This window comes from Pan troglodytes, chromosome 15 (genome assembly GCF_028858775.2).
Source record: "Pan troglodytes isolate AG18354 chromosome 15, NHGRI_mPanTro3-v2.0_pri, whole genome shotgun sequence".
Lineage (NCBI taxonomy): Eukaryota > Metazoa > Chordata > Mammalia > Primates > Hominidae > Pan > Pan troglodytes.
The window spans coordinates 88,781,654-88,808,407 of NC_072413.2; the positions used below are offsets into that span (position 1 = coordinate 88,781,654).

The 26,754-nt window shown below is 49.7% G+C and overlaps 1 protein-coding gene across 4 annotated transcripts in view; it reads right to left on the reverse strand.

Annotated features, from left to right (window-relative positions):
* The window catches only part of TTC7B (tetratricopeptide repeat domain 7B), a 275,124-nt gene that overhangs the window by 235,491 nt on the left and 12,879 nt on the right, over positions 1–26,754 (reverse strand). For 3 of the 4 annotated variants that reach the window (XM_024348858.3, XM_024348856.3, XM_024348857.3), the window contains exons 2-3: positions 9,353–9,507; positions 3,909–4,077 (exon numbers count right to left, since the gene is read on the reverse strand). In XM_024348858.3, coding sequence (XP_024204626.1) covers positions 3,909–4,077; positions 9,353–9,507 — 324 coding nt within the window. Of the gene's footprint in view, positions 1–3,908; positions 4,078–9,352; positions 9,508–26,754 lie in introns of those variants that run through there. The other variant, XM_024348859.2, reaches the window with a different exon arrangement.

A 26,754-nucleotide genomic window follows, 5' to 3' on the forward strand; every position in this document is an offset into this window, starting at 1 on the left:
ACCGTGGGCAGGTTTACCTAACCTCCCTGTGCCCCAGGTTTCTTTTCTGTAAAATGGAAAGAATAATGGTGTTTACCTCATAGGTGGTGGCAAAGACTGAATGAAGGCTGGGCACGGTGGCTCATGCCTTTAATCCCAATACTTTGGGAGGCCGAGGTGGGTGGATCACCTGAGATCAGGAGTTCGAGACCAGCCTGGCCAACATGGTGAAAGCCTGTCTCTACTAAAAAAAAAATACAAAAATTAGCCAGGTGTGATAGTGCACACCTGTAATCCCAACTACTTGTGAGGCTGAGGCAGGAGAATCACTTGAACCTGGGAAGCGGAGGTTGCAGTGGGCCGAGATTGTGCCATTGCACTCCAGCCTGGTCAATAGAGCGAGACTCCGTTTTTTGTTTTTTGGTTTTTTTTTAAAAGAGTGAATGAGATACTGGGATAAAGGGCATCACACCTGGCACGCAGGAATCTCTCAGTACACCGTGGCCACTGCTACGCTTCTGCATAACCTCACCTCCTCTCATTTCTCTCTTCTGTAAATTTGGGGTTTGGAGAGTTAAAGAGACAGGAAATCCCCTAACATAGTGCTGGCCCATAGGAGGTTCTGGGAGCTGAATCATGCAGGCTTCCGATTCCCAATCAGCAAAGGCTAACATTGGCTGGCCAGGGGAAGGGACTCTATCTGAAAACCCTGGCCAACTCAGACCTCAGGTCACCAGGGAAAAGTTGAGGTGACAAAGAAAGTGTGCAGGTCAATTGCGCTGCCTAGAGCAGTGTGCACATAGCCTAGGGGAGGGACCAACATTCAGAGAACCCCCTGACAGCAACCTCCCCTTAAAAATCCTGAGGGACCCTGGTGAAGAAAGAAGAGCCAAGAATATTCCTACACAGAGCTAGGACTGAGGGCCTCTTGAACTCCTCAGAGAGCAGGCCTGTCTCTGGGCATCTCCATGAATTGGGCCCGCAATTGCCCTGTTAGTACAAGTCACTTCTAGTCCCTCAGGGCCCACCCAACACTCAGCTTCAGCTGACATTTATGTTGCGCTCACTATGTGTCAGCACTGTAGAAGCATTTTATGTGTGCTATCTCATGCAGTCCTCGTGACAAGCCAATGAGAGCTTGATGGGCGGGGAAACAGGGGCAGAGAGAGGCTAAGGAACTTGCACAAGGCCCCAGAGCCAGCATGTGACACACTGAGTAGGACCCAGGCAGATGGTCAGGGCCGGTGCTCATAACCGTCCCTCTACACTGTCTCTCACCTGGCCCACCAGGCTCTCCAGGGCCTGGAGCCCCCAGGCTGCTGGCCACTTCCTCTAGGCAGAAGTGACCCTTCCCTCTCCCGGTATACATGTGACTCTACCTGCACTCACCGAAGTCAGAAACTAGCCAGAGCCAGGTCTCCCGTGAGCCAGCAGGTGTCCCAAGAGCCAATGCCACAACCTCATGGGCAGGGTGACCACATATCACCCAGGGCCAGGCTCAGGGCCCAAGTTGCCTGTCCTCCTTGCCCACCTTTCATGGCAGCCAAAAGACTGAGCTGGCAGTGCCACCTGTAGACAGCCTGCCTCCATTAAACTATCTCAGAACCAATCCTAGGACGTGGGCTCTGGGTACTGGGCAGGCCCCAAAGCCACATCCCACCCCCAAATAGGAAGCCAACTCCTGGTACAACTCACCAGCCCCAGGGCAGTTGGGCAGGTGGAAATTGCCAGATGATGCTTTGCTGTCCTTCCAGAATGCTGTTGCTGGCCACACACACACACACACAGCTGCTGAGGCACATGAGGTAGCTGGGTGAATACCAGGGAGAGAAGAGCGTGGCTGTGTGGCACAGACCCCAGCACTCCCCATAGCTCAGACAGATGCAAACAAAGCCAAATGCTGTCAGGACCCCAGAGGCAGCCTCAAAGGGGCGTGTCCATTAAACTGCCAGAGTGCCCTGTCGAGAGCAAGGGCATTTTTTCCTAGCCCATGGGGACGTTTAGAAGATTAATTAGAGGAGCCTGGCAATACTCAAGGGTCCCCAGGGAACTGGGTGAATATATCATCCCCATCACAAAGCTCTTAACAAGTGTGCCCTGGGCTGGGTCTTTGTTCAACACTGCATAAGACAACTAAGTCAGACAGGCTGGACCACCTGTAGCCCCCTCATCTCAGCCAGAAAGTGCTGGCAGCACTCAATGGCCAGCTCATGACTGTGCTGGAGGGACGCGCCACCCAGGGCCCTGGCCTCTGCCAGCCACAGTCAGTCACGGTACATGGTTTGAACAGCAGATGGCCAGAAGGACAGGAGCCACTCCAGATAGTCCACTTCTTGCCATGGCCTTAAGAAGTCCCATTCAAAGTGTCCCTCTTCCTCTAGGAAGCCTTCCTGGCCCTGCTGGCCTGAAGTGACCTCTCCGTATTACCCATCCCTAGCTTTTACTATTTGCTGCCATGTTTGGGGTTGAGATTTTATTTTTTATTTTTTTAATTTTTTTGAGATGGAGTCTCGCTCTTGTCGCACAGGCTGGAGTGCAATGGCGCGATCTCAGCTCACTGCAACCTCTGCCTCCCGGGTTTCCAGCAATTCTCCTGCCTCAGCTTCCTGAGTAGCTGGGATTACAGGCACCTGCCACCACACCCGGCTAATTTTTGTACTTTTAGTAGAGACAGGGTTTCACCATGTTGGCCAGGCTGGTCTCGAACTCCTGACCTCTGGTGATCTGCCCACCTTGGCCTCCAAAGTGCTGGGATTACAGGCGTGAGCTACCGCACCTGGTCGAGATTTTAAAATATAATTTATGCAGCATTTCGAATGTGCCAGGTACCACAATAAATGCTTTACATACATTATTTGACTTAATCCTCCTAATAGCCCCATGAAGTGGGTGTGATTATGCCCATTACAGATTGAGGAAGCAGCAGCTTGGAACGGTCCGATCATCTGTGTGTCCTGTGCTTCCAGACTTTTTCTTCCCATGAGATGGCATTATCTCACACTAGAGTGCAAACTGCTTCATGGCAGTGAGATATTTACACGTTCTTCTTGTCCCTGAATAGGTACACAGTTAACTAAGAGAGGACTGATTGCTAGTGATGCTGTGTGTCAACTGATTAGCCTTAATTAACCCAGAGGTGGCATTAATGAATAAAAACATCATCAGCCATGTGGCCAACTGACCATATGATATGAGTCCCTACATGCTGTGCAGGATTTTAATTACCAAGAAAGGCCCCTGCTGAAGTTGCATACTACTTATCAAGAAACTTTGCTGAAGCTGGGCGTGGTGGCTCATGCCTGTAATCCCAGCACTTTGGGAGGCTGAGGTGGGCGGATCACCTGATGTCAGGAGTTCGAGACCAGCCTGACCAACATGGAGAAACCCCCTCTCTACTAAAAATACAAAATTAGCTGGGTGTGGTGGCGCATGCCTGTAATCCCAGCTACTCGGGAGGTTGAGGCAGGAGAACCACTTAAACCTGGGAGGCGGAGGTTGCGGTTGGCCAAGATCACACCATTGCACTCCAGCCTGGGCAACAAGAGCAAAACTCCATCTCAAAAAAAAAGAAAGAGAGAAAGAAAGAAAGAAAGAGAGAGAGAGAGAAGGAAAGAAAGAAAAGAAAGAAAGAAAGAAAGAAAGAAAGAAAGAAAGAAAGAAAGAAAGAAAGAAAGAAAGGAAGGAAAGAAACTTTGCTGAAATGTTTTTCCTTCATCCCCTTCAGTGACAGCTGATGGCCACTGGCTTGGAGGGACAAACCCCTGCTGGGCTTAGCATGACCCAGCACGTGCTGCAGGGCGGCCCCAGCAGCCTTGCTGGGAACTGCCAGGTTCATCACCAGCCAAGGGCCAGGGGTCAAATAGGCGGCTCCGAAGAGGCGCTGCTGGCTCCAGGTCACGGGACACTGTGTTAGAAGGCACGGGCCTCACCTTTGGTAGCGTAGGCTTCTGCAATCACCCGCAGCCTGTAGGGCGGGGCAGCTGTCAGCGGCAGATCGTCCAGGCCCACCCGGGCGTAAATGTTCAGAGCTTCTTTATAATCACCTTCCACATAATTCAACTTGGCCATGATCAGATTGGATTCTTGTAGGAATTCTGACTAGAAGCAAAAGGAGAGAAAGAAAAGCATTTTCCTACAATATCAGGCATGATGCTCCCTCAGAGTCTGGCCAGCTGCTGCCGTAAAACCCCACAGCTCCCCGCACAAGAGCTTGGACGTGAATGTTCTGAGCAGTGTTATCCACAATAGCCAAACAGTGGAAACAACCCAAATGTCCACCAAAATGTGGGCTAGCCATAAAATGGAATATTGCTCAGTTGTAGTAAAGAATGAAGTACTGTTATGCTACAACATAGACGAACCCTAAAAACATGATGCCAAGTGAAAAATCCATCACAAAAGGCCACATGTTGTATGCTTCCACGTGTAAGAAATGTCCAGGATAGTCAAGTCTAGAGTTAGAAAACAGATTAGTCTTGGCTAGGAGTGGGAGGTGGCTGCTGGTGATAATGGGGTTTCTTTGGGAGGTGATGAAAATGTTCTAGAATTCATTGTGGTGATGGTTGCACAACTTCATGAATATACTAAAAATCACTGAAGTGGACACTCTGAATGGGTGAGTTGTATGGTATGTGAATCACACTTCAATAAAGCTGTTGCAAAAACCAAACCAAAACAAAACCCTGCGGCTCCCTTCATCAGGCCTGTGGCTGGGCTGGGCCGGCTGGGAAGGAAGGAATGCTTCATAAGTTAAACATACAAGCACCTGTCTCAGAAAAGGAAGCGGCCAGACATCCTGGGGGGTCTGGCCATGGCACTGGAGATGCACCACAACCCTGTAACCCAAATAACCAAGGAGAGCCTTCCCAAATGGATGCGAAGATCAGGACTTGCTTGCTTTCCAGGGCGAAGTTTCTCACTGAGCCATTGAAGTTTCTAAACTGAGGTGACCTGGTACCCTCCCTAGAGGCTAAGGGCTGGAAGTTCTCTGTGGGCCCCCCTTCCTCCCAGTCAGCAAGGCTGGCCTGGCCAGTCCCCCTCTCCCCAAAGCCTCATCATTGCCTTCCTCCCTGACCTGTCCTCCGGCACCTAGGGAAAGAACAGGCCACCCTGCCACCTATATAAGGAAACAGATTTATCTTCTGTGGCCAGACCTTCTCCTCAGAGCCCAAGCGGTTCAAAGCTGAGGTTTTTGCTTACAGAAGCACACCATGAAACCGCACTATTTATACTGTAACCTAGAGCTTTGATGAGTGGACAACACGGCCAGGTAGCCGGGTACAGCGTGTTACAGCAGCTATCTCAGCCAGCATGGTCGGCTTCCAGGCATTTCTTGGGAGAGCGAGGGACATCAGGCAGCATTGGAAAGGATGGTGCAGTGGGCAAGCAGGACTGATGGGAGCAAAAGTGTTTATGGGTGGCCCAAGGGAGAGGCACCAGAGGAATTAGAATTACATCTGGAGACAGAGAAATCAAAGCAGACTCAGAAAAGAGAAAAAAAGCATCCAGGCCGAGTGCGGTGGCTCACACCTATAATCCCAGCACTTTGGGAGGCCGAGGCAGGCAGATCACTTGACGCCAGAAGTTCGTGACCAGCCTGGCCAACATGGTGAAACCCCATCTCTACTAAAAATACAAAAATTAGTGGGGCATGGTGGTGCACACCTGTAATCCCAGCTACTCAGGAGGCTAAGGCACAAGAATCACTTGAACCCAGGAGGCGGAGGTTGCAGTGAGCCGAGATCACACCATTGCACTCCAGCCTGGATGACAGAGCAAGACTCTGTCTCAAAAAAAGCATCCACCACAGGGGTTCTCCACCCAGGTGGGGGACAGGCCAGGCTTGGGTATTTTGAAAACATTTCCTAGGACATTCTGGGAAGTCTACCCTCCTTCCCCAAGCTTCTAGCCTCTAAGAACCGTTGGATTAAAGGCGAATTGAAAGAGGAGGGGGAATGAGGAGTTAGCATTAATGGACACATCACAAGAGGTTCGCTCTGGGAAGATGCAAAGAGTCCTGGAGATAGAGGGTGGTGACGGCTGAGTGACAATGGTAATATACTTAACGCCACTACACTGTACACTTACAAAGAGCTATAATGTTAGGTTGTATGTTATGTATATTTTACCAAAAGGGGAAAAAAAAAAGGTTAACAAAAGCAAACTAGAGAGCCAGGTGGAGAAAACGCTTGAAGAAAATTGCAAGCCTAGAGGCACAGCTTGGACACACTGGGAGAGCCTCCCTGAGCGAGTCCAGTCTCCACCCAAGCACAGGAAACAGCTTGGCCAGGGCGCCTCGGCTGCCTGGGCAGTGGGAGAACAACCCCAACACAGTGTCAGGGGCCACCTTGCTCACAATAAGGATCATTTTCTTGCCTTGAATCACAAGCCAGATGTCCTGACTCCTAGTCCAGGACTCTTTCCATCCCACTACATGCCTGGCTGGCTCTGGTCTTCCCAGCCTCAATTCACTTAAGACAAGCTGGACTTAAGCTCAAGGAAAGAGAAAGTTTCACATTAGTCAGTGCGAGTAGGACAGCACACCCATGCAAAAGATGTACGGCTTTGGAACATTCTTTATAAGATGGAGGCAGGTGAAAAAGAGCAATGGGAGAAAAAAATTCTCTAGGTAGAACTAATAACATAGCAAGAAACGATGTGTATCTAGTGCTATACAGCTTTGAAACAATTTCTCCATTTGAGCCTCAAAACAATCCTGGGTTAAGTAGGCCTGCAGCTGAGAAACATGAAGCTCAGAGAGGTTAAGTAACGTCCCAAGATCACACAGCTTATAAATCCAGAACTGGACTCAGACTCAAGCATTTTAACTTGAATTAAATTCAACAGCTGGGTGCAGTGGCTCAGGCCTGTAATCCCAGCACTTTCGGAGGCCGACGCAGGCAGATCACCTGAGGTCAGCAGTTCGAGACCAGCCTGGCCAACATGGTAAAACCACGTCTCTATTAAAAATACAAAAATTAGCCAGGTGTGGTGGCATGCGGCTGTAGTCACAGCTACTCAGGAGGCTGAGGCGTAAGAATTGCTTGAACCTGGGAGGTGGAGGTTGCAGTGAGCCAAGATGGTGTCTGGATGACAGAACAACACTCTGTCTCAAAATAAATAAATAAATAAATAATAAAATAAATTCAATGGGCTTACTACCACACTGCATTGTAGAGGATGGAAAGCAAAACCTATCAGAACCTGGTGAAATGAAAAGTGAATTTTTCAAGATGAAGTTGGGGGGCGGGTAGACGGGGGAAAGAAACGAGCCAGATCTCTCCCCTCACACCTCCCAGCAGGACACTTGAGTCTGGCTGGCCATCACTGTGAGCTGTGGCCCATGTGCCTGCTGTCCCTTCACTCTCTCCTGCTGATCAAGACCTACCACCTGTGTCCCCAGATCAAGACCTACCCCTGTGTCCACCTGTGTCATCATGTCATCGGTTAAGAACATATGAGATGAGGCCGGGCGCGGTGGCTCACGCCTGTAATCCCAGCACTTTGGGAGGCTGAGGTGGGTGGATCACGAGGTGAGGAGATTGAGACCATCCTGGCTAAGACGGTGAAACCCTGTCTCTACTAAAAATACAAAAAATTAGCCGGGCGTGGTGGCGGGCGCCTGTAGTCTCAGCTACTCAGGAGGCTGAGGCAGGAGAATGGCATGAGCGCGGGAGGCAGAGCTTGCAGTGAGTGAAGATCATGCCACTGCACTCCAGCCTGGGTGACAGAGCCAGACTCCGTCTCGAAAAAAAAAAAAAAAAAAAAAACATATGAGATGGATGAGATGGAGATGGGGTTTCGCCATGTTGGCCAGGCTGGTATTGAACTCCTGGCCTCAAGTGATCTGCCACACACCAAAGTGTGGCATGGCCCTTACAGAGAAACTGAATGGGGAAAGAGAAGACCTGGTTTTTGAAGCCCAAATGCAGCAGGGAGTCTTTAAGTACCTGGGATCCCTATGCTGAGCTGACCTCTCCGGCCACCCGCTAGGGGCCTGGGGCAAGATCCCTGTGTTGAGATGACGCTCTCCAGCCACCTCCTAGCGGCCTGGAGCTGTGTCCCGTGCATACAACATACACAGAGACAATTTTGAAAGCAGCTCTCTATCAGGGTTTCCAGAAGCCTGTTGCTGCACAACTGACCAACACCAATACTAACTTACTCAAAGGTTGCCCAGGCCCTCCATTGCAGCAGGGCCAAGGAGGTGGCCAGATGACCAAGAGGAGGAACAGCTCAAATTGAAAGCTCACAGGCTTGGAACATGCAGGAGCCGGGAAGGTCCAAGCTCACCACTTTAAGAGCCCACCCCATTCAAACCTAAAGAAACTGAGCTGCAGAGAGGCGAGTAACCTCCCCGGGGTCACACAGCATGTCGGGAGAAGGCTGGAGTTTGCAGTACAGATATGAAATGTAAAGCCAAAGAAAGCATGGCTTCCCGGGGGGAAGCGTGCACACACAAACAAGAATAAAGACCAAAAATGGAGTCTCAGAGGATTCCGAGACAGGAAGAGAAGAAAAATGAGAAAGAAGTCATCAAAGTTAAAAGGAAACGGAAGTCAGAGCTCCAGAAGTTCACCAAAGACTGTCCTCAGTGGGAAATACATCCTGGGGAAGACAGGCAGGATAGAGCGGGCCACAGACAGCCATCTGAACTAGGGGAAGCATCTAGAGCCAGGGGAGTGTGAGCCACCCGGGGGGCAGAAGGGCAGGGCGGGAAGAGGAGATGACCCCCATGAAAAGCAAAAGGAACTGATGAGGAGTCCAAGAAGAAAGGAAGGAAAGCCACGTGAGAGGGAATGGAAACCTGGGTGTAATGAGACCGGAAAACAGAATGGACAGATAGGGGGCAGCACCTAAGATTCCTTGTGCCCAAGGGTGAGGGTCCTTGCTGAGACGTGGGGAAGTTCCTGGCCCCCTCCCAACCGTGACGCCAGGCCTGCTGGCACCAGTATGGAACCTCCCACAGCTCTGGGCCACAGTGGCTTGTTACATTGATGAGCAGGAAGCTGTGCGCTGAGCATCCTTCTGATTAACTTCTCTCTTTTCTAGAACTGCGTAACATGTCAGGTTAAGCTCTGGGTTATATCGGATAGCTTTAGTCCAAGCGTCTGAGAGATAAGTGGCATTGTGCAGATGACGTGTCATTGAAGACTCTCATCAGAGAGACCCTATTGGCCCAGAAGCCCCCACAGTGGTCAGCCAGCCTAGAGATTGGCACATCCACCCAACTGGGAGCTGGCCCGCTTCTAAGAAGACAAGCCCTGGCGGTGTGCAGGTGAGCTCCAAACGTCACCCGGCTCAACCCTGGGCACCCTTCTCAACCCCACACTGTCCACAGGAAGTGTCGCCTCAGCCCAGAGGCCCATGGTACCTTAAGGTTCCCTCGGTCCAGGGCGGCGGTCAGATGCTTGCGGACCTCAGTCAGCTGGGGCTTGGGGCCTCGGGGACTGGCCCCCTGCCTCAGGGGGTGTTCCTTCAGGTACTGCTCCAGCTTCGACTCCCCGAGGAGAAGCTCTGCCATGTCATCTACAAAAACAAAGTGAGAAGCCAAACAAAGTGAGAACAAAGTGGGAGCAAGGAATGGCCTGCATGTAGGACCCCCCCTCACTCAAGGGACCCCAGAACCACCACCCTCCGAGGCTCCAGGCCCCCAGCAAGGTCCTTCTGGAACTTCATAGCCTTCATAGGGTCTAAGTGGGCACCACCTCATAGTGAATTCAGTTCATTTAAAGAATGTTCCAGTAGCATGTACTCAAATAGGTGTTGGCTCAAACACTCCATCATTTCTTTGCCAGTAGATACTTTTTTTTTTTTGAGATGGAGTTTCGCTCTTGTTGCTCAGGCTGGAGTGCAATAGCACGATCTCGGCTCACCGCAACCTCCACCTCCCGGGTTCAAGCGATTCTCCTGCCTCAGCTTCCCGAGTAGCTGGGATTACAGGCACCTGCCATCACGCCCGACTACTTTTTTGTGTTTTTAGTAGAAACAGGGTTTCACCATGTTAGCCAGGCTGGTCTCAAACTCCTGACCTCAGGCGATCTGCCCACCTCGACCTCCAAAAGTGCTGGGATTACAGGCATGAGCCACTGCGCCTGGCTGCCGGTAGATACACATTAACGTGGAGAGAGTTCAAGTTCAGTAGGAAAAAAACAAAGGTGGCTTATGATGTGTTCATTATGATCTTTATAAAACACACACAAACCCCAGTGTTACGTATTTTCAAGAGTGGCGCGATGAAATCCCCAGCTCTGGTGCTGTATTCTATGCAGCTGGTGGAATGTCTGTACAGCCAGATCTTAAGATGAGTCTGTGTCAAAATGACCTGAATGCAAGTCTGTATTCTTGCAGAGTAACAGAGTGTTCGTCTGTTTCTGTCTAAAAGTCATAACCATACAGATATCTGGGAATGCTTGCATGAAGCTTTTACTCCCGAGAGCATACTACTTACGGTTATAACTTGTTGATGTCTACATTGGCTTAATTCAAATGAAAAGTTCACTCCAGGAGCAGCTCTTTGGAATCCACACCACCCCCCAGACTGTTCTGAATAAACCCAGAACAACTCATACGCCAGCCTAAGCATGGTCTATTTTTCTGGGATGGGACAGAACATAATTGTATGAAAATATAAAATCAGTTTTAAAAGGTCTGGAAGGACATATCTTAAGGCCATGATAGTAGTTACAGCTGGGGTGCTGGGGAGGGGACCTCAACTGGGGTTGGTGGCAAAAATGGACTTTAGCTTTGTCTTTAACATCCTGGTCCTAAAAAGAAGACTAGATTTACCTATTATATATGCAATCTAAAATTAATTCAAAAAGTCATCAGCGAGGACCCCCTAAGATTCTGGGTGGTAAGTCCACCAAAGGCCAAGAGCTAAAACAAAAGCCTTTTCCACATGTTCTGAGAAGTTGGCCCAAAACTGCTGAATCTATAGGTCTTAGCATGCTCTATCTATGTACTGGGAAGCCTAAAATAACCTTTTAGAGATGAGACCTAGAGTCCTGGGAGGAGCCAATTAACACGAAAACAGGGCTGAGTTCAGTTACTGAACTCAAGAACTCATTAGACATCCAAGAAGAAAAAGCAAATCTGGACAGCCATGGTGGTTTATGCCTGTAATCCCAACACTTTGGGAGGCTGAGGCAGGGGAATCACCTGAGGTCAGGAGTTTGAGACCAGCCTGGCCAATGTGGTGAAACCTTGTATCTACTAAAAATACAGGAAAACTAGCCAGGCATGGTGGTGTGCACCTGTAATCCCAGCTACTAGGGAGGCTGAGGCAAGAGAATCACTTGAACCCAGGAGTGGAAGTTGCAGTGAGCCGATATTGCATCACTGTACCCCAGCCTGGGCGACAGAGTGGGACTCTGACTCAAAAAAAAGAGGAAATCAGGCAAGGCCACAGCAGCATCCAATGCCAGAAGACAATGAAGTGGCGCATACAGAGTACACTGGGGTACAAAGTGCGACTCCAGTGCGTGGGGCCGGTCCAGACACCAGCCAGGCACCAAGGCAACAAGCAGCTTCCTCCCAGACACACAAGCCCTTCTCAAGAAATGAAACCCAGCTCATAAAGAAACCCAGGACTCAGGAACGAAGGACATGTAGGCAAAGGCCTGAGTGTTTCTTACAGAATACTAAATGCCCACAAGAATTAGAGCCACAGAACAAATATGAATGTCAGAAAGCAATATGTTGCAAAAACAATCATATATCCGAAATGGGGAGGAGCTTCGGAGTGTCATGCCTTTATCTTTCAAAACACTGTACCATGTGCTCTTAAAAAAAAAAAATCAATCTAATCTTTTACTATTTTTCAAAAATTTGTTTAAATTTTAGTGAACTCTCAGGAAATAATGAAGAACCATTTATTTAGAGCTCAAAAATTCCTTTAGGCAGGGCGCAGTGGCTCACACCTGTAATCCCAGCACTTTCGGAGGCCAAGGTGGGCAGATCACGAGGTCAAGAGATTGAGATCATCCTGGCAAACATGGTGAAACTCTGTCTCTACTAAAAATACAAAAATTAGCTGTGCATGGTGGTGTGCACCTGTAATCCCAGCTACTTGGGAGGCTGAGGCAGGAGAATCGCTTGAACCCGGGAGGCAGAGGTTGCAGTGAGCCAAGATCATGCCACTGCACTCCAGCTTGGCAACAGAGCGAGACTCCGTCTCAAAAAAAAAAAAAATTCCTCTAAATTCATTTTCACTTTTTCCTTTTAATATTTATGAATAAACTTATTAATACTATAATAATAGACCAGTGCTGTTCAATAGAAATATATGCAAGCCACATACATAATTTAAAAATTTTGTTTTGTTTTGTTTTTCTTGAGACTGGAGTGCAATGGCACAATCTCAGCTCACTGCAACCTTCGCCTGGGTTCAAGCAATTCTCCTGCCTCAGCCTCCAGAGTAGCTGGGATTACAGGCACCCACCACCATGCCCAGCTAATTTTGTATTTTTAGTAGAGACGGAGTTTCGCCATGTTGGCCAGGCTGGTCTTGAACTCCTGACCTCAGGTGATCCGCCCGCCTTGGCCTCCCCAAGTGCTGGGATTACAGGCATGAGCCACTATACCCGGCCTTAATTTATAAATTTTAATAGCCATATTAAAAAAGGAAAAGAAGGCAGGGCTCGGTGGCTCATGCCTATAATCTCAACACTTTAGGAGGCCTAGACAGGTGGATCACTTGAGCCCGAGAGTTTGAGACCAGCCTGGACAACATCGCAAGAAAAAAAAAAGTGGAATTAATTTAAATAACATTTTATTTAACTAAATATAACCAAAATACTATCAGATCAGCCGGGCGCGTGGCTCACAGCTGTAATCCCAGCACTTTAGGAGGCCGGGGCAGGTAGATCATGAGGTCAGGAGATCAAGACCATCCTGGCTAACACGGTGAAACCCCGTCTCTACTAAAAATACAAAAAAATAGCCGGGCGTGGTGGCGGGTGTGTGTAGTCCCAGCTACTCGGGAGGCTGAGGCAGGAGAATGGCGTGAACCCGGGGGGTGGAGCTTGCAGTGAGCGGAGATCGCGCCACTGCACTGCAGCCTGGGCGACAGAGCGAGACTCTTGTCTCAAAAAAAAAAAAAAAAATACTATCAGGTCAACATGCAATCATATTTTTAAAATATTAATGAGACCTTACATTCTTTTTTCTTATTAAGTTTTCCAAATCTTGTGTGTATTTTACACTCACAGCACATGTCAGCTCTAACCTGTACATTTCAAGTGGTCAATAGCTACATGTAGCTAGTGGATATCATATTGGACAGCAATATGATCACTGTTTATAGAAGTCTGTCTAAATATCTACCTTTATATCTGTCTGTGTCCCTACAAAGATGTCTAAAATGATCATCACTTAGTGTAAACAATAGGAATTTCTGAATGATAGGATTTGGGATAATTTTTAAATTCTCATCTTTGTGGTTTAAATTATTTACATTGAGCAAAATTCTTTTATATCACTTTTAGAAAAAAAAAAAGTAACTCTTCTTTAAAAACTGGAAGTATATATACCAGGATATTAATAGTGGTTATTTCTGAGTGGTAAGACTATCCATCTATGTAGAACTTCTTTTCTGTATATTTTTAAATTCCAAAAAACAAAATAAAATAGAACTTGGGATTCAGAGTCCTAGATTTAAACCCAAATTTGTCACTCGGTGACTTTGGCCCAATGATTTAACTTCATTGATTCTGGGAAGCAATTCCAAGAAAGCACCTCTTTCAGCCTGAGCAGAGGACTCCTCTCTCCCCACCCCTCCTCACGACCTCACCCCTCCTCGCCTCCCTGCCACAGGGACCCTGCATCTGAAAATGGCTCCTCTGGGCAGAATCTCCAAGCCAGGGAGCAGAAACAACGGGAGATCAGGACCCCTGCTACCTATTCTAGCTGTAGGGGCACATGACTTACCCTCTCAGAGCCACAATTCCATTTACAGACTGTGGGCTAGATCTACTGAGTTCTCAGTGGGAAAACTCTATGGCCCAGAGTGAACACACCTCCCAGCTGGGCCTCACAGGATGAGTAGGACCTGGGCTGGCAAAGAGCAGAGGGAAGGGCAAACCAGGCTGAAGGAACAGCACAACCAAAGCCACAGCACAGAGCCCAGGAAAGCGGAGAGAACCAAGTGGCAGGGGAATAGGATGTGGATAGAAAGCTGGAGAATCAAGCTGGGATCAGAACGCCCAGACGTCAATGCTTCCCCCTCCTGACCTCCCGACTCAGCACCCCCACCACAGGGAGACATCCAAAGCCCTCAGCAATGGAAAACAGGTCCTGGCCGAGTGTCACATGTGCCACCCCTTTGGAATGCTCTGGCATCCTGAGGACACCATTCACCGCTACTTAGTGAACACCTCTGAATATTCCAAGCGCTGCAGACCTCTCCTCCAGGTGCCTCATCCCAAACCACCTCTAGCAGCCCCAGGAACCCTGAGCACCCTGGGTGTTCATCAATCTGTCTGCCCCTTCTAGACTGTGAGGAGGAGGCCTAAAGGAAGAACCTGTGTGTTGTGCACAATATCTGGCACAGAGTCCATGCTCAATAAATGGTGAATTAATTAGATGATGGGGAAGGCATCTGCATCTTCCCCAGGGTTAGGGTGGTCATTGCCTGTGGCAGAGTCTGCTTGTTGTCCCAGAATATTCACTCTCCCTTTCTTCCTTTAGTATTAAAATTCCCATGTTTTATCAGAGCACACGGCTGCCCAGTTAAAGACTACACTTCCCAGGCTCCCTGATGGTGACATGCTGCCCCGTGACTACGTTATGACGATGGGATGGGAGCAGAGGTGTTGCACGCAGCTTCTGGGCTTGGCCTTTAGAGGGAATAGGCTTGCCCGCCAGTCCCTGTTCACCCTCCCCCATAGGCTGGACCTTGGCAGTGCTGATGGAAAATGGCACACCCATCTGAGACCACAAGCTGGAAGCCACCTATTGAGGATGAGCAGAGCAGAGCAGCGCCACACAAGGCTTGCTAGATCCCCAACACCAGGAGCTGCCACCGAGCCCCCGACTGCTTATGTGAGAGTGAAACATGAACTTCTATCCTGATCTACTTTCTAAGTCACTGTGATCTTTGTTACAGGGGCCAAACTGGAATCTTAACCAGATCTCCCAAACAAGAAACCAGCTTCAGGCTGAGAACTCCTATCTTGAAACACCCCACCAACCTCAAGTCCTCCAGTTTACCGGTCTCCAAACAGAATTCCCAGAACCCAACTGAGGGCCTTTGCAGAATCCGCAGACCCTGCACTTCTCCTGCTGCTTTGGTTTTACATCCCAGGCTTGCCAAATTTTTATTTAAACAATGGGTTTCATAGTTGCAGAGAGGTGTAAAAACTGCTACCCAAATGCTATGCGGATTCAGGGCCTTTGTGTTTCTCTGATCTCCTGATGCTGGGGGAATGCTCCAGAGTCGTGATGCCAAGATGTGGAGAGCGCTCAGTTCCATCAGCAGCAACTGGGGGCAGGGTGCGGTGGCTCACGCCTGTAATCTCAGCACTTTGGGAGGCCGAGGCAGGCGGATCGCTTGAGGTCAGGAGTTCAAGACCAGCTTGGCCAATATGGAGAAACCCTGTCCCTACTAAAAATACAAAAATTAGCCGGGCATGGTGGTGCACGCCTGTAATCCCAGCTACTCGGGAGGCTGAGGCAGGAGAATCACTTGAAACTGGGAAGCAGAGGTTGCAGTGAGCTGAGATTGTGCCACTGCACTCCAGCCTGGGCGGCAGAGCAAGACTCTGTCTCAACAACAACAACAACAACAAAAGCAGCAACTGGGAGAGCACGGTGCAGGAAAATGATCAACGGAGAAAAAAATTTTTCCTCAGAATTAGGAGACACAGTCCCTTCCCTCACGACACCCCAGTCTCTCAAGACCATTCAACACAATACAGGCTCTAATGAAGATGTGTACAGTATTGGATGGGGGTGGGAGAGGAGACAAAGCTTGCACCAAGAATGTGATGCTACACATTTGCAAGATGGAAAATGTGGGGAAAAGAATTGCAGACAGAAGGAATAGAATATGCGAAGGTATGGCATGCCCTACTCGTTTGGGGAATTACAAGTCGTTTGTTAGAACCAAACCATGAAGTGCTGGGAGAGTGATATGGTTTGGCTCTGTGTCCCCACCTAAATCTCATCTCAAATTGTAATCCCCACCTGTCAAAGGAGGGACCTGGTAGGAGGTGATTGGATCATGAGGCAGTTCCCCCATGCTGTTCTCATGAGACTGTGTTCTCATGAGACCTGATGGTTTTATAAGTGGCGATTTCCCCTGTGCTTTTTCTCTCTCTCTTGTTTGCCGCCTTCTGAAGAAAGTCCTTGCTTCCCATTTACCTTCCACCATGACTGTGAGTTTCCTGAGACCTCCCCAGCCATGTGGAACTGTGAGTCAATTAAACCTCTTTCCTGGCCAGGCACAGTGGCTCATGCCTGTAATCCCAGCACTTTGGGAGGCCAAGGTGGGTGGATCACCTGAGGTCAGGAGTTCGAGACCAGCTTGGCCAACATGGCAAAACCCCGTCTCTACTAAAAATACAAAAATTAGCCGGGCGTGGTGGCAGATGCCTGTAATCCCAGCTACTCAGGAGGCTGAGGCAGGAAGAATCGCTTGAACCCAAGAGGCGGAGGTTATAGTGAGCTGAGATTGTGCCATTGCACTCCAGCCTTGGCGAAAGAGCAAGACTCTGTCTCAAAAAAAAAAAAAAAAAGAATCTCTTTCCTTTATAAATTACCCAGTCTCAGGTATTTCTTTTGTTTGTTTGTTTGTTTGTTTCTTTTTTTCTTTTTTTTTTTTTTTGAGATGGAGTTTTGCTCTCGTTGCCCAGGCTGGAGTGCAATGGCATGTCTTCTGCTCACCGCAACCTCCGCCTCCTGGGTTCAAGCAATTCTCCTGCCTCAGCCTCCCGAGTAGCTGGGATTACAGGCATGCACCACTATGCCCAGCTAATTTTGTATTTTTAGTAGAGACAGGGTTTCTCCATGTTGGTCAGGCTGGTCTCGAATTCCCAACCTCAGGTGATCCGCCCACCTCGGCCTCCCAAAGTGCTGGGATTACAGGCGTAAGCCACCGCGCCTGGCCTTGTTTGTTTTGTTCGAAACAGTCTCATTCTATCACCCAGGCTGGAGTGCAGTGGCACCACCTCGGCTCACTACAGCCTCCGCCTCCCAGGTTCAAGCAAGTCTCATGCCTCAGCCTCCTGAGTAGCTGGGATTACAGGCATGCGCCACCATACCTGGCTAGTTTTTGTATTTTTAGTAGAGACAGGGTTTCACCATGTTGGCCAGGCTGGTCTCAAACTCCTGGCCTCAAGTGATCCACCCACCTTGGCCTCCCAAAGTGGTGGGATTACAAGTGTGAGCCACTGCACCTGGCTGGGTATTTCTTTTTTTTTTTTTTTCTTTTTTGAGACGGAGTCTCGCTCTGTCACCAGGCTGGAGTGCTGGAGTGCAGTGGCGCAATCTCGGCTCACTGCAACCTCCACCTCCCGGGTTCAAGTGATTCTCCTACCTCAGCCTCCCGAGTAGCTGGGACTACAGGCGCCTGCCACCACGCCCGGCTAATTTTTTGTATTTTCAGTAGAGATGGGGTTTCACCATGTTGGCCAGGATGGTCTCAATCTCTTCACCTCGTGATCCACCCGTCTCGGCCTCCCAAAGTGCTGGGATTATAGGCATGAGCCACCGCACCCAGCCCTGGCTGGGTATTTCTTTATAGCAGTGTGAGAATGGACTAATACAGAGAGAAAGGGGGAACCGTCAGGGGAGTTTCCTGCTAGGCAGGTAGGTATCGGCTCCTCAGTTCCAAAAGGAGCTGCCTGCTCTGAGCAGAGAGGTTACAATCTCATTTGAAATTGAGCATGGTGGCTGCAAAACAATTTCTGAAATTTTTCAAATGTCCAGGCGCTAAGTTAATCTCCCAAACAAATTATGTTTTCTTTGCTTCCCTCAAAAAAGGTGAATTCCCTGCCACTCACTCTCCCAATCAGGAGGGCAGAGATATTAAAAACATCAAGAGTCAGGCCAAAGAAATCATCCAGAGGCTGCATAGTTCAGTCCTAAATGATGGAGGGGCACTGGGTGGTGTGACCAACACTCCATGAGCACTGCCTGCCCTTGTCAGGGACCTCGTGGGCTCCCAATTCAGAACCCACTAGCAAGAAAAGACATCACCTAACCAGCATTTATTACCTAATAACGTGTCCAGCTGCAAGGTAGAACAGTGTGACAAGAGGGAAAAAAGGCACTCCAGGGCATACGAGAAAATTAATTCCAGATAGATTAAAGAATTAAATATAAAACAAGATCAAAACATTAAAGCTAGACTTTTACTTCCAGCCAAGAAAGAGTAATAGGGACCAGATTTACTCTCCTATCTGAGACCACCACAAAAACAAGACCAAAAAAAATGTTTTCAAGACATTGGGCATCAGGCAACAAAGAACAGTGACCCGTGAGAGCTGGGTAACAAACAACGTGAGCCCACTACGGCCTTGAGAGCTTCCAGGTGCAACACAGAAGCGGGGACCTTACACCCGAATTGTGTGCAGGAAAGGCTTAAATCCCCCATGTGCCTACGCACTCACCAGGCAGAGCGTGGCACACAGCTGGTCGTGGAGCAGCCGGACTGCAAAGTGGGGCCAGAAGTGCAGTTTACAGAAAGGAGAGGCCACAGGTAGTGCAATGCAGGGGAAAGAGCTTTGGCCTCCGGCAGCCCTGGGCTTAAATCCCACCTCCCTTGCTCGCTAGCTGTGTGGCACTGGGCAAGACACTTAACCTCTCTGAGCCTTAGTTTTCTCACTTGGGTATCATGAGGATTAGAGATAATATGTAACGCATATAGTCTGAAGTAAGTGGTGAATAAACATTAGCTACTGTTATTACCATCCATTTAGGATTGACTATTTCCCAGAATAGTTATGTTGGATCTTGTGGGGCCAGAAAGCTCTAGGAGATACAAGCTCCGTGTTCAACAGGCCTGCAATGTAGCAGGAGGATATGAATGCTGTGTGAGTCATTAATAGCCCAGCCATGCTGAGCTCATACGAAGTGCCATGCAGTATGGTGAGCAGTTTACCCGATCCTGATAGTCCTGGAAACAATACTAGGATGCTATTATCATCTCCATCTCACAAACAGGGAACCAGGCAGGAGAGGTGAGCAGCATCCCTAAGGCCACAGAGCTGGTTCATCCTGGAGCTGTGTTTGAACGCAGGCAGTCTCCCTACACTCTCTCCAGCACGCCATGCACAAACTACACCATCGGCCTCCAGAAGGGGCCCAGCTTCCCTCCCAACCAGCTGGGTGACCCCGGCCCACTTAACCCCTCTGGGGCAGAGGCTGGATGGATGGTTTTGAAGTCCCTCTCCTTCACTTGCTAGGATTCTCAGGGGACAGGGGTAAAGAGGGACTCAAGGGTACCCAGGGCTGGCTTCGCTTTTCTCTTGGGCATTATTTGGGGGTTAAGTGAGGCTGCAGTAACTAGCTCCCCAATGGCTTATATAGGGATAAAGCCTGAAGCCAAAGACAGACCACTAGTGAGACCCTCACCAAGGAGATATGGGGAATGAGCCACCCTGCAGGGGGTCCGTGCCCTGGCTCAGCACAACAGAGCCAGTCCCCTGAGCCCTGTGGCTGGCACAGCTCAATGCCCACAGGCACATGGCCTCCTTGATCCCCCCCGCCCGGGGAAGGTGGGGCTGTGGCCTTTGCCTCTGGAAGGGACTGCCCTTCCTCCTAGTTCCTCCTTTGCTAGATAAGCAGCTGACATGCAGAGATGTGATCAGATGAGGAAGAAAAAAAGACTCTTCTCTATTCCTGGGAGTACTTGACACCAACACAAAAAATTCTCAACAACTCAGTTTCTATGTCAATAGAGAAGTATTTAGATCTATTCAAACCATTCCTGCTGCAGCTGGGATCCAGGAGGAAGAAACACACCGCTATTCAGGGAGGAGTTGGCTCCTCAGTGTCCCCTTTGTTGCCCCAAAACACAGCCAGGTTCTCCATTTCTTTTTCTTTTTTTTTTTGTTTTTTGTTTTTGTTTTTTGAGACAGAGTCTCGCTCTGTCACCCAGGCTGGAGTGCAGTGGCACAATCTCAGCCCGTTGCAACCTCTGACTCCCAGGCTCAAGCAATTCTCCTGCCTCAGCCTCCCGAGTAGCTGGGATTACAGGCGTGCACCACCACACCAGGCTAATTTTTGTATTTTAGTAGAGACAATGTTTTCCCATGTTGGCCAAGCTGGTCTGGAACTCCTGGTGTCAAGTGATCTGCCCGCCTTGGCCTCCCAAAGTGCTGGGATTACGGGCACAAGCCAACTTGCCTGACCCAGGTTCTCCATTTCTTAAGGTTCAGAAGGCCGGGTGCAGTGGCTCACACCTGTAATCCCAGCACTTTGGGGGGCCAAGGTGGGTGGATCATGAGGTCAGGAGTTCAAGACCAGCCTGGCCAATATGTAAAACCCCATCTCTACTAAAAAAAATACAAAAATTATCTGGGTATGGTGGCACACACCTGTTAATCCCAGCTACTCGGGAGGCTAAGGCAGGAGAATCACTTGAACCTGGGAGGCAGAGGTTACAGTGAGCCGAGATCACTCCACTGTACTCCAGCCTGGGCGACAGAGTGAGACTTAGTCTAAAGAAAAAAAAAGCCTCAGAATGACCAGAGTGAACTCCAGCTCCTCGTTTACTGGGCTTCCTGTAATCCCGGGTAACCCAGCATTTGCAGTATTTGTGATCCCCCTGCCTCCAGAGTGCTAACAGGAAAACAGACACTGCTGTGTCATGCTGGTGGGGGTATAAATTAGCAAGAGTGTCTCCAGGGGGCAATGTAGCAATTTCTACAAAGCAACTGACATACTCCCATACCAGCTGACCCAGAAATTCCAGTTTTAAGTGGTTATCCTACAGATATATGCAATCTTCAGCACAAAGATGTACAGATAGGGATGTTTACTACATACAGCCCTACTGGTCATAGCAAAAGATACGAAACAACCTATAAGGTCCTTGACAGGAGACCTGTTAACTGAGTTATGGTGCACCCCATGCAGCAGGACCGTACACCCATAAACACGTGGAGCAGATCTCCATACGACTCCGTGGTGGCCTGGCTGTACGAAAGGCCGTGTCTTCATGTTTCCTGAATCCCATGCTCTGTGGCCTCTTGCACTGACCCTGGGCTTGACCCCAGGGCTTGCTTTGACTGATGGAACAGTGGAAATGTTAATGCACGCAGAGGCTTAGAAAAGGGCTTACTCACTTTTTGCCTCTTGCTTCTCTGTGACCGCCACGAGAACGTGCCTACGCCAGCCCATACCTAGCCCAGGCCAACCTGCTGAACGATAAAAGGCCACGTGGTGCAGAGCTGAGCTGTCTAGGCAAGACTCCATAAGCGTAAGAGAGCCTAGCCAAGAGCAGCAAAGTCACCGGGCTGACCCATAGCAGGCCACTGATGGATGAGCGAGCCCTGGCAAGCCCAGAATCATGAGAAATAATAAAAGGTGATTGCTTTAAGGCACTAAGCTTTGGGATGGTTTGTTATGCAGCAATAGCTAACAATCACAAAGATAGTTGAAAAAAGCAAGATACAAAAGAGGGTATATAGTCACTATTGTGTGTAAAAAACAATAGGCCGGACTAGGTGGCTCACACCTGTAATCCCAACACTCACCTGAGGTCAAGAGTTCGAGACCAGCCTGGCCAACATGGCAAAACCCCGTTTCTACTAAAAATACAAAAGTTAGCTGGTATGGTGGCAGGTGCCTGTAATCCCAGCTACTGGGGAGGCTGAGGCAGGAGAATTGCTTGAACCTGGGAGGCAGAGGTTGCAATGAGCTGAGATCTTGCCACTACACTCCAGTCTGGGCGACAGAGTGAGACTCCATCTCAAACAAAAAAAAAAAACAAGCAATAACATGTTTTCTTATAAATGTGCAGATATTCAGAATAATTCCTAAAGGAGCCCCTGGAAAGTCTAAAGAGTGGCTGTTCCTATGGAAGGGAGCAAGAGGACATGGACACGATGTAGGAGGCTGTTTTTCACCATATACCCTATAATTCGATTTTTACTACCATGTACATGAACCAGATAATTTAAAAAGAAGAAAGATGACCCACGTCACTGTGTGCTCTTGGTCTAGAGTGGTTATTCTGGCCACCCCAGAGGGGTTCCCCTGGCTCAGTCCATCATCTCAGAGCCAAGGAAGGAGTTTTACATCTGCGATCACTACTGAGAGCCCATCTCCCATCCTCCCTGGGCCTCCAGCCTCACGCACCCGTGCTCCAGGTCCTCAGCATCTTTCCAAGGCCACGGCCATCTGACTCACCCAAGGGTGCTTGGACATGTCATGCCTCCCTCCCTTCTCCTGCCAAAATCCCAGGCATCCTTTAAGACACATTTCAGGTCAGCTTGGAGCAGCTTCCCTTGCTCCCTCGGCCTGGGCCATCAGGGTCCTGGTGGCACTTTGCACATCACCCCCATTCATTCAGCACCTGCCAGCACCAAGGACTTACAGCTATGAACAGGAACTAGTGGGTCTCTACCCTCAAGGCCCTTACACTCTAGACAGGGAAGACAAAGAGATAAACCAGAAAAGGGCCAGACAGTGGTGAGAGCTGTGCAGAGAAAAGAGGGTGACTGGGGCTACTGTGGACTAGGTGGTCAGATCAGGGAAAGACTCAAGGGCAGGGCATCCAAGACTTCAATGAGGAGTTGGAGTCAGTCATGTCCAGATCTGAGGGAAGAGCATTCCAGGAGAGGGAGCAGCTACTGGAAAGGCCCCGAGGTGTGAACAGAGCTGGTGTGTTCCAGGAACAGCAGGAAAGCCCGTGTGGCTGGGTGAAGGGAAGGGCATTGGGGTGGAGATAGACAGCGGGGCAGGTAAGCGCAGACTGTGGCAAGGGGTCTGGCATTCATGTGAAGTGCAACTGGGAGTCTGAAGGTTTTTAAGCAGGGAGATGAAATGCTCTGATTTAAGTTTTTTTTTTTGTTTGCTTGTTTTTGAGACAGAGTCTCGCTCTGTCACCCAGGCTGGAGTGCAGTGGCACGATCTCGGCTCACTGCAACCTCCACCTCCTGGGGTCACGCCATTCTCCTGCCTCAGCCTCCCGAGTAGCTGGGACTACAGGCGCCCGCCACCACGCCCAGCTAATTTTTGGTATTTTTAGTAGAGTCAGGGTTTCACCGTGTTAGCCAGGATGGTCTCGATCTCCTGACCTCGTGATCCACCCGCCTCATCCTCCCAAAGTGCTGGGATTACAGGCGTGAGCCACCACGCCCGGCCTGATCTAAGTTTTTAAAAGATGCCTCTGTCAGCCCTGTGGAGAATGGACCCAGGGTGGGGCTGGAGGCAAGGCTACAAATGGTTAAGAGATAGTAGTAGTCAGGTGAGAGGTGATGGTGACTTGGGCAGGACGAGGTGAGAAATATGCAGAAAGAGAGAAATAGACTGAGTGGGGACATCATTTGAAGGTGAAAGAAAACAAGACTTACTAATGGATTAAACTGGAGGTGTGGCAGACAGAATAATGGCCCCCAGACATGTCCACATCCTCATCTCTCAAACCTGTGGACATGTTGTTTTACATGGCAAAAGGAACTTTGCAGATGTAATTAAGGATCTTGAGATAGAATTATCCTGGATTATTTGGGTGGGCCCACTGGGTCCTTAGAAGAGGGAAGTTAGAAGGTCAGAGTCCAGCTGGGCGAGGTGGCTCACGCCTGTAATCCCAGCACTTTGGGAGGCCGAGGCAGGCGGATCATGAGGTCAGGAGATCAAGACCATCCTGGCTAACACAGTGAAACCCTGTCTCTACCAAAAATACAAAAAATTAGCCGGGCACAGTGGCAGACGCCTGTAGTCCCAGCTACTCGGGAGGCTGAGGCAGGTGGATGAACCTGGGAGGCAGAGCTTGCAGTGAGCCAAGATTGCGCCACTGCACTCCAGCCTGGGCGACAGAGCGAGACTCCGTCTCAAAAAAAGGTCAGAGTCCAAGGAGATGTTAGGACAGAAGTAGGGAGAACGACTAGAGGACACTAAACCTCTGGCTTTAAAGAAGGAGGAAGGCGGCCAGGCACGATGGCTCACACCTATAATCCCAGAACTTTGGGAGGCTGAGGCAGGAGGATTGCTTGTGCCCAGGAGTTTGAGACCAGGCTATACGGTCCTTGACAGGAGACCTGTTAAATGAGTTATGGTGCACGCATAGTGAGACCTTGTCTCTATACAAATTTTTAAAATTAGCTAGGCTTTGTGGTGGACGCCTGTAGTCCAAGCTACAGGGGAGGCTGAGGCAGGAGGATCGCTTGAGCCCAGGAGGTCGAGGCTGTAGTGAGCCATGATCACACCACTGCACGCCAGCTTGGGAGACAGAGCAAGACTCTATCAAAAAAAAAAAAAAAAAAAAAAAAAAAAAGATGGCACTATGCAGTGCCGGCAGCCTCTAGAAGCTGGAAAAGGCACAAACACAGGTCCTCCCCAAGAGTCCCCGGAAGGAACGCGAAACCACTGACACTTGAACTTTGCAGTGAGACCCATTTCTGACTCTGACCTCCAGAACGCTAAGAGAAGACATCTATATTGTCTGAAGCTGGCAAATGAGCGATAATTTGTTACAGCAGCCACAGGAAATGAGCACACAGGATGAGGAAAGGAGAGGGGTTGAAGATAAATCCTCGATTTGAGATAGCACAATGGAGCGGAGAGGGGAGCCATTTTGCCATTTACTGAGGTGAGGAGGAATAAAACCAAGAGCTCTGTTTGGGCCAAGTGAAATGTGAGACAGCATTCAATATCCAAGTAGAGAAATTAAGTCCAGATCAAAGCTGGAGGACTGAGCGGGAAGGACCTGGGAAGAGAAACCACGACCATGTCTGCTACCAAAACCAAGATTAGAAAGGGTTTCTGGAAAGAGGGGTATTTGAGTGCATTGAAAGCTGCTGGAGCGCCGGGCACGGTGGCTCACGCCTGTAATCCCAGCACTTTGGGAGGCCAAGGGGCGGGGGGGGTGGTGGATCACCTGAGGTCAGGAGTTCGAGACCAGCCTGGCCAACATGGTGAAACCCCATCTCTACTAAAAGTACAAAAATTAGCCAGGCATGGTGGTGGGTGCCTGTAATCCCAGCTACTCAGGAGGCTGAGGCAGGAGAATCGCTTGAACCCTGGAGGTAGAGGTTGCAGCGAGCCAAGATCGTGCCATTGTACCCCAGCCTGGACAACAAGAGCGAAAACTCCATCTCAGGAAGGAAAAAAAAAAAAAAAAGAAAGAAAGAAAGCAGCTGGAACATCAAGTGTAAGATCACAGACTAGCCATTAGACCTGGCAGCACACAGGCCACATCAGAGGGCAGCCTTGACGTGAGGCATCTCAGGGGACTGCAGGGTACGAGCCTAACTCACTGGACTGAGGGTTTGCTAGGGAAGGGTTTGCAGGGGGCTGGGCCAGTCCTTAGACAGCGATGGGGGTTCAGGGAGCCTTTAGCAGGGAAGTCTAGGGTGCCTGTGCCTGTGCCTGCAGAAGGGAAGGGTCAGGAGAGAAGTGAAGGCTGTTGCAGCCCGGTCCTGAGAGGGTGAGAACGGAAGGGATTCTGAGCACAGGTGAAGGAGCCGCTGGCCTCTGAAGGGAGTGAGGGCTCCAAGCAGTGACAGAGGGCGCCAGCAGTGACAGAGGGGAAAGCTGGTCGAGTTAGTGGCATGAAACAAGGGAGTTTCCTAATTGCTTTTATTTCCTCAGTAAAGTATGAGGCAAGGTCATGAGCTAGGCATGAGAGGGTGGCTTTCAAAGGAAGGGAGGGAGGAGCACATGGAACAGACACTTTGGAGCATGGGAATCCGATCTACTGAAGAGCGGCGGTGCTCTTACCGGTCTTTGGTCACCATCTGCAAGTGGTCAACAGGGTTGACGGGTATCCCCAGGGACGCTGCTGCGCAGGTGCAGGCGTGGAGAGGCAGGGAGCCGGGTGTAGCAGGGCAGGGATGCTGTCAAGCAGTGGGGTTAGAAGAGAAGGGCACACACCTCTCCTAGAAAACATGGATGAGGCCAGGCGCGGTGGCTCACGCCTGTAATCCCAGCACTTTGGGAGGCCAAAGCAAGCGGATCACCTAAGGTCAGAAGTTCGAGACCAGCCTGGCCAACATGGTGAAACCCCATCTCTGCTAAAAAAAAAAAAAATACAAAAAATTAGCTGGATGTGGTGGCACACACCTGTAATCCCAGCTACTGGGGAGGCTGAGGCAGGAGAATCGCTTGAAACCGGGAGGCAGAGGTTGCAGTGAGCTGAGATCACACCACTGCACTGCAGCCTGGGTGACAGAGCGAGACTCCGATGCAAAAAAAAGAAAATATGAATGAGTTGACCCCATGTAAGCCATACCAGGTCACCCCTGCCCTCTAAACCCTCCAGTGGTTCCACTCTCCCCCCAAGTGAAGGCCAAAATCCTTGTAACTTACCACCTAGCCACTACCTCCATCTATCCCCTCATACTTATGTTCTAGCTGCAGTGCTTGGGCCATAGGAGGGGCTCCATAAATATTTCTGGAATCAACCAATCAATATAACTCCCCTTCACAGACGGAGCCCAACCAAGCAGGCTGGCCTCAGGAGACTCAGCTCCCCTGGGGTGCCTGGGACACAGTCTGGCCATGACTGTGGGCCAGAATTCAGACCTTCCCATTCCCACTGCAGGGCTCCTGCTGGTTCCTCCCGACTCCCATAACTCTCCTGGTTTAAACTGTGGCCCAGTTCAG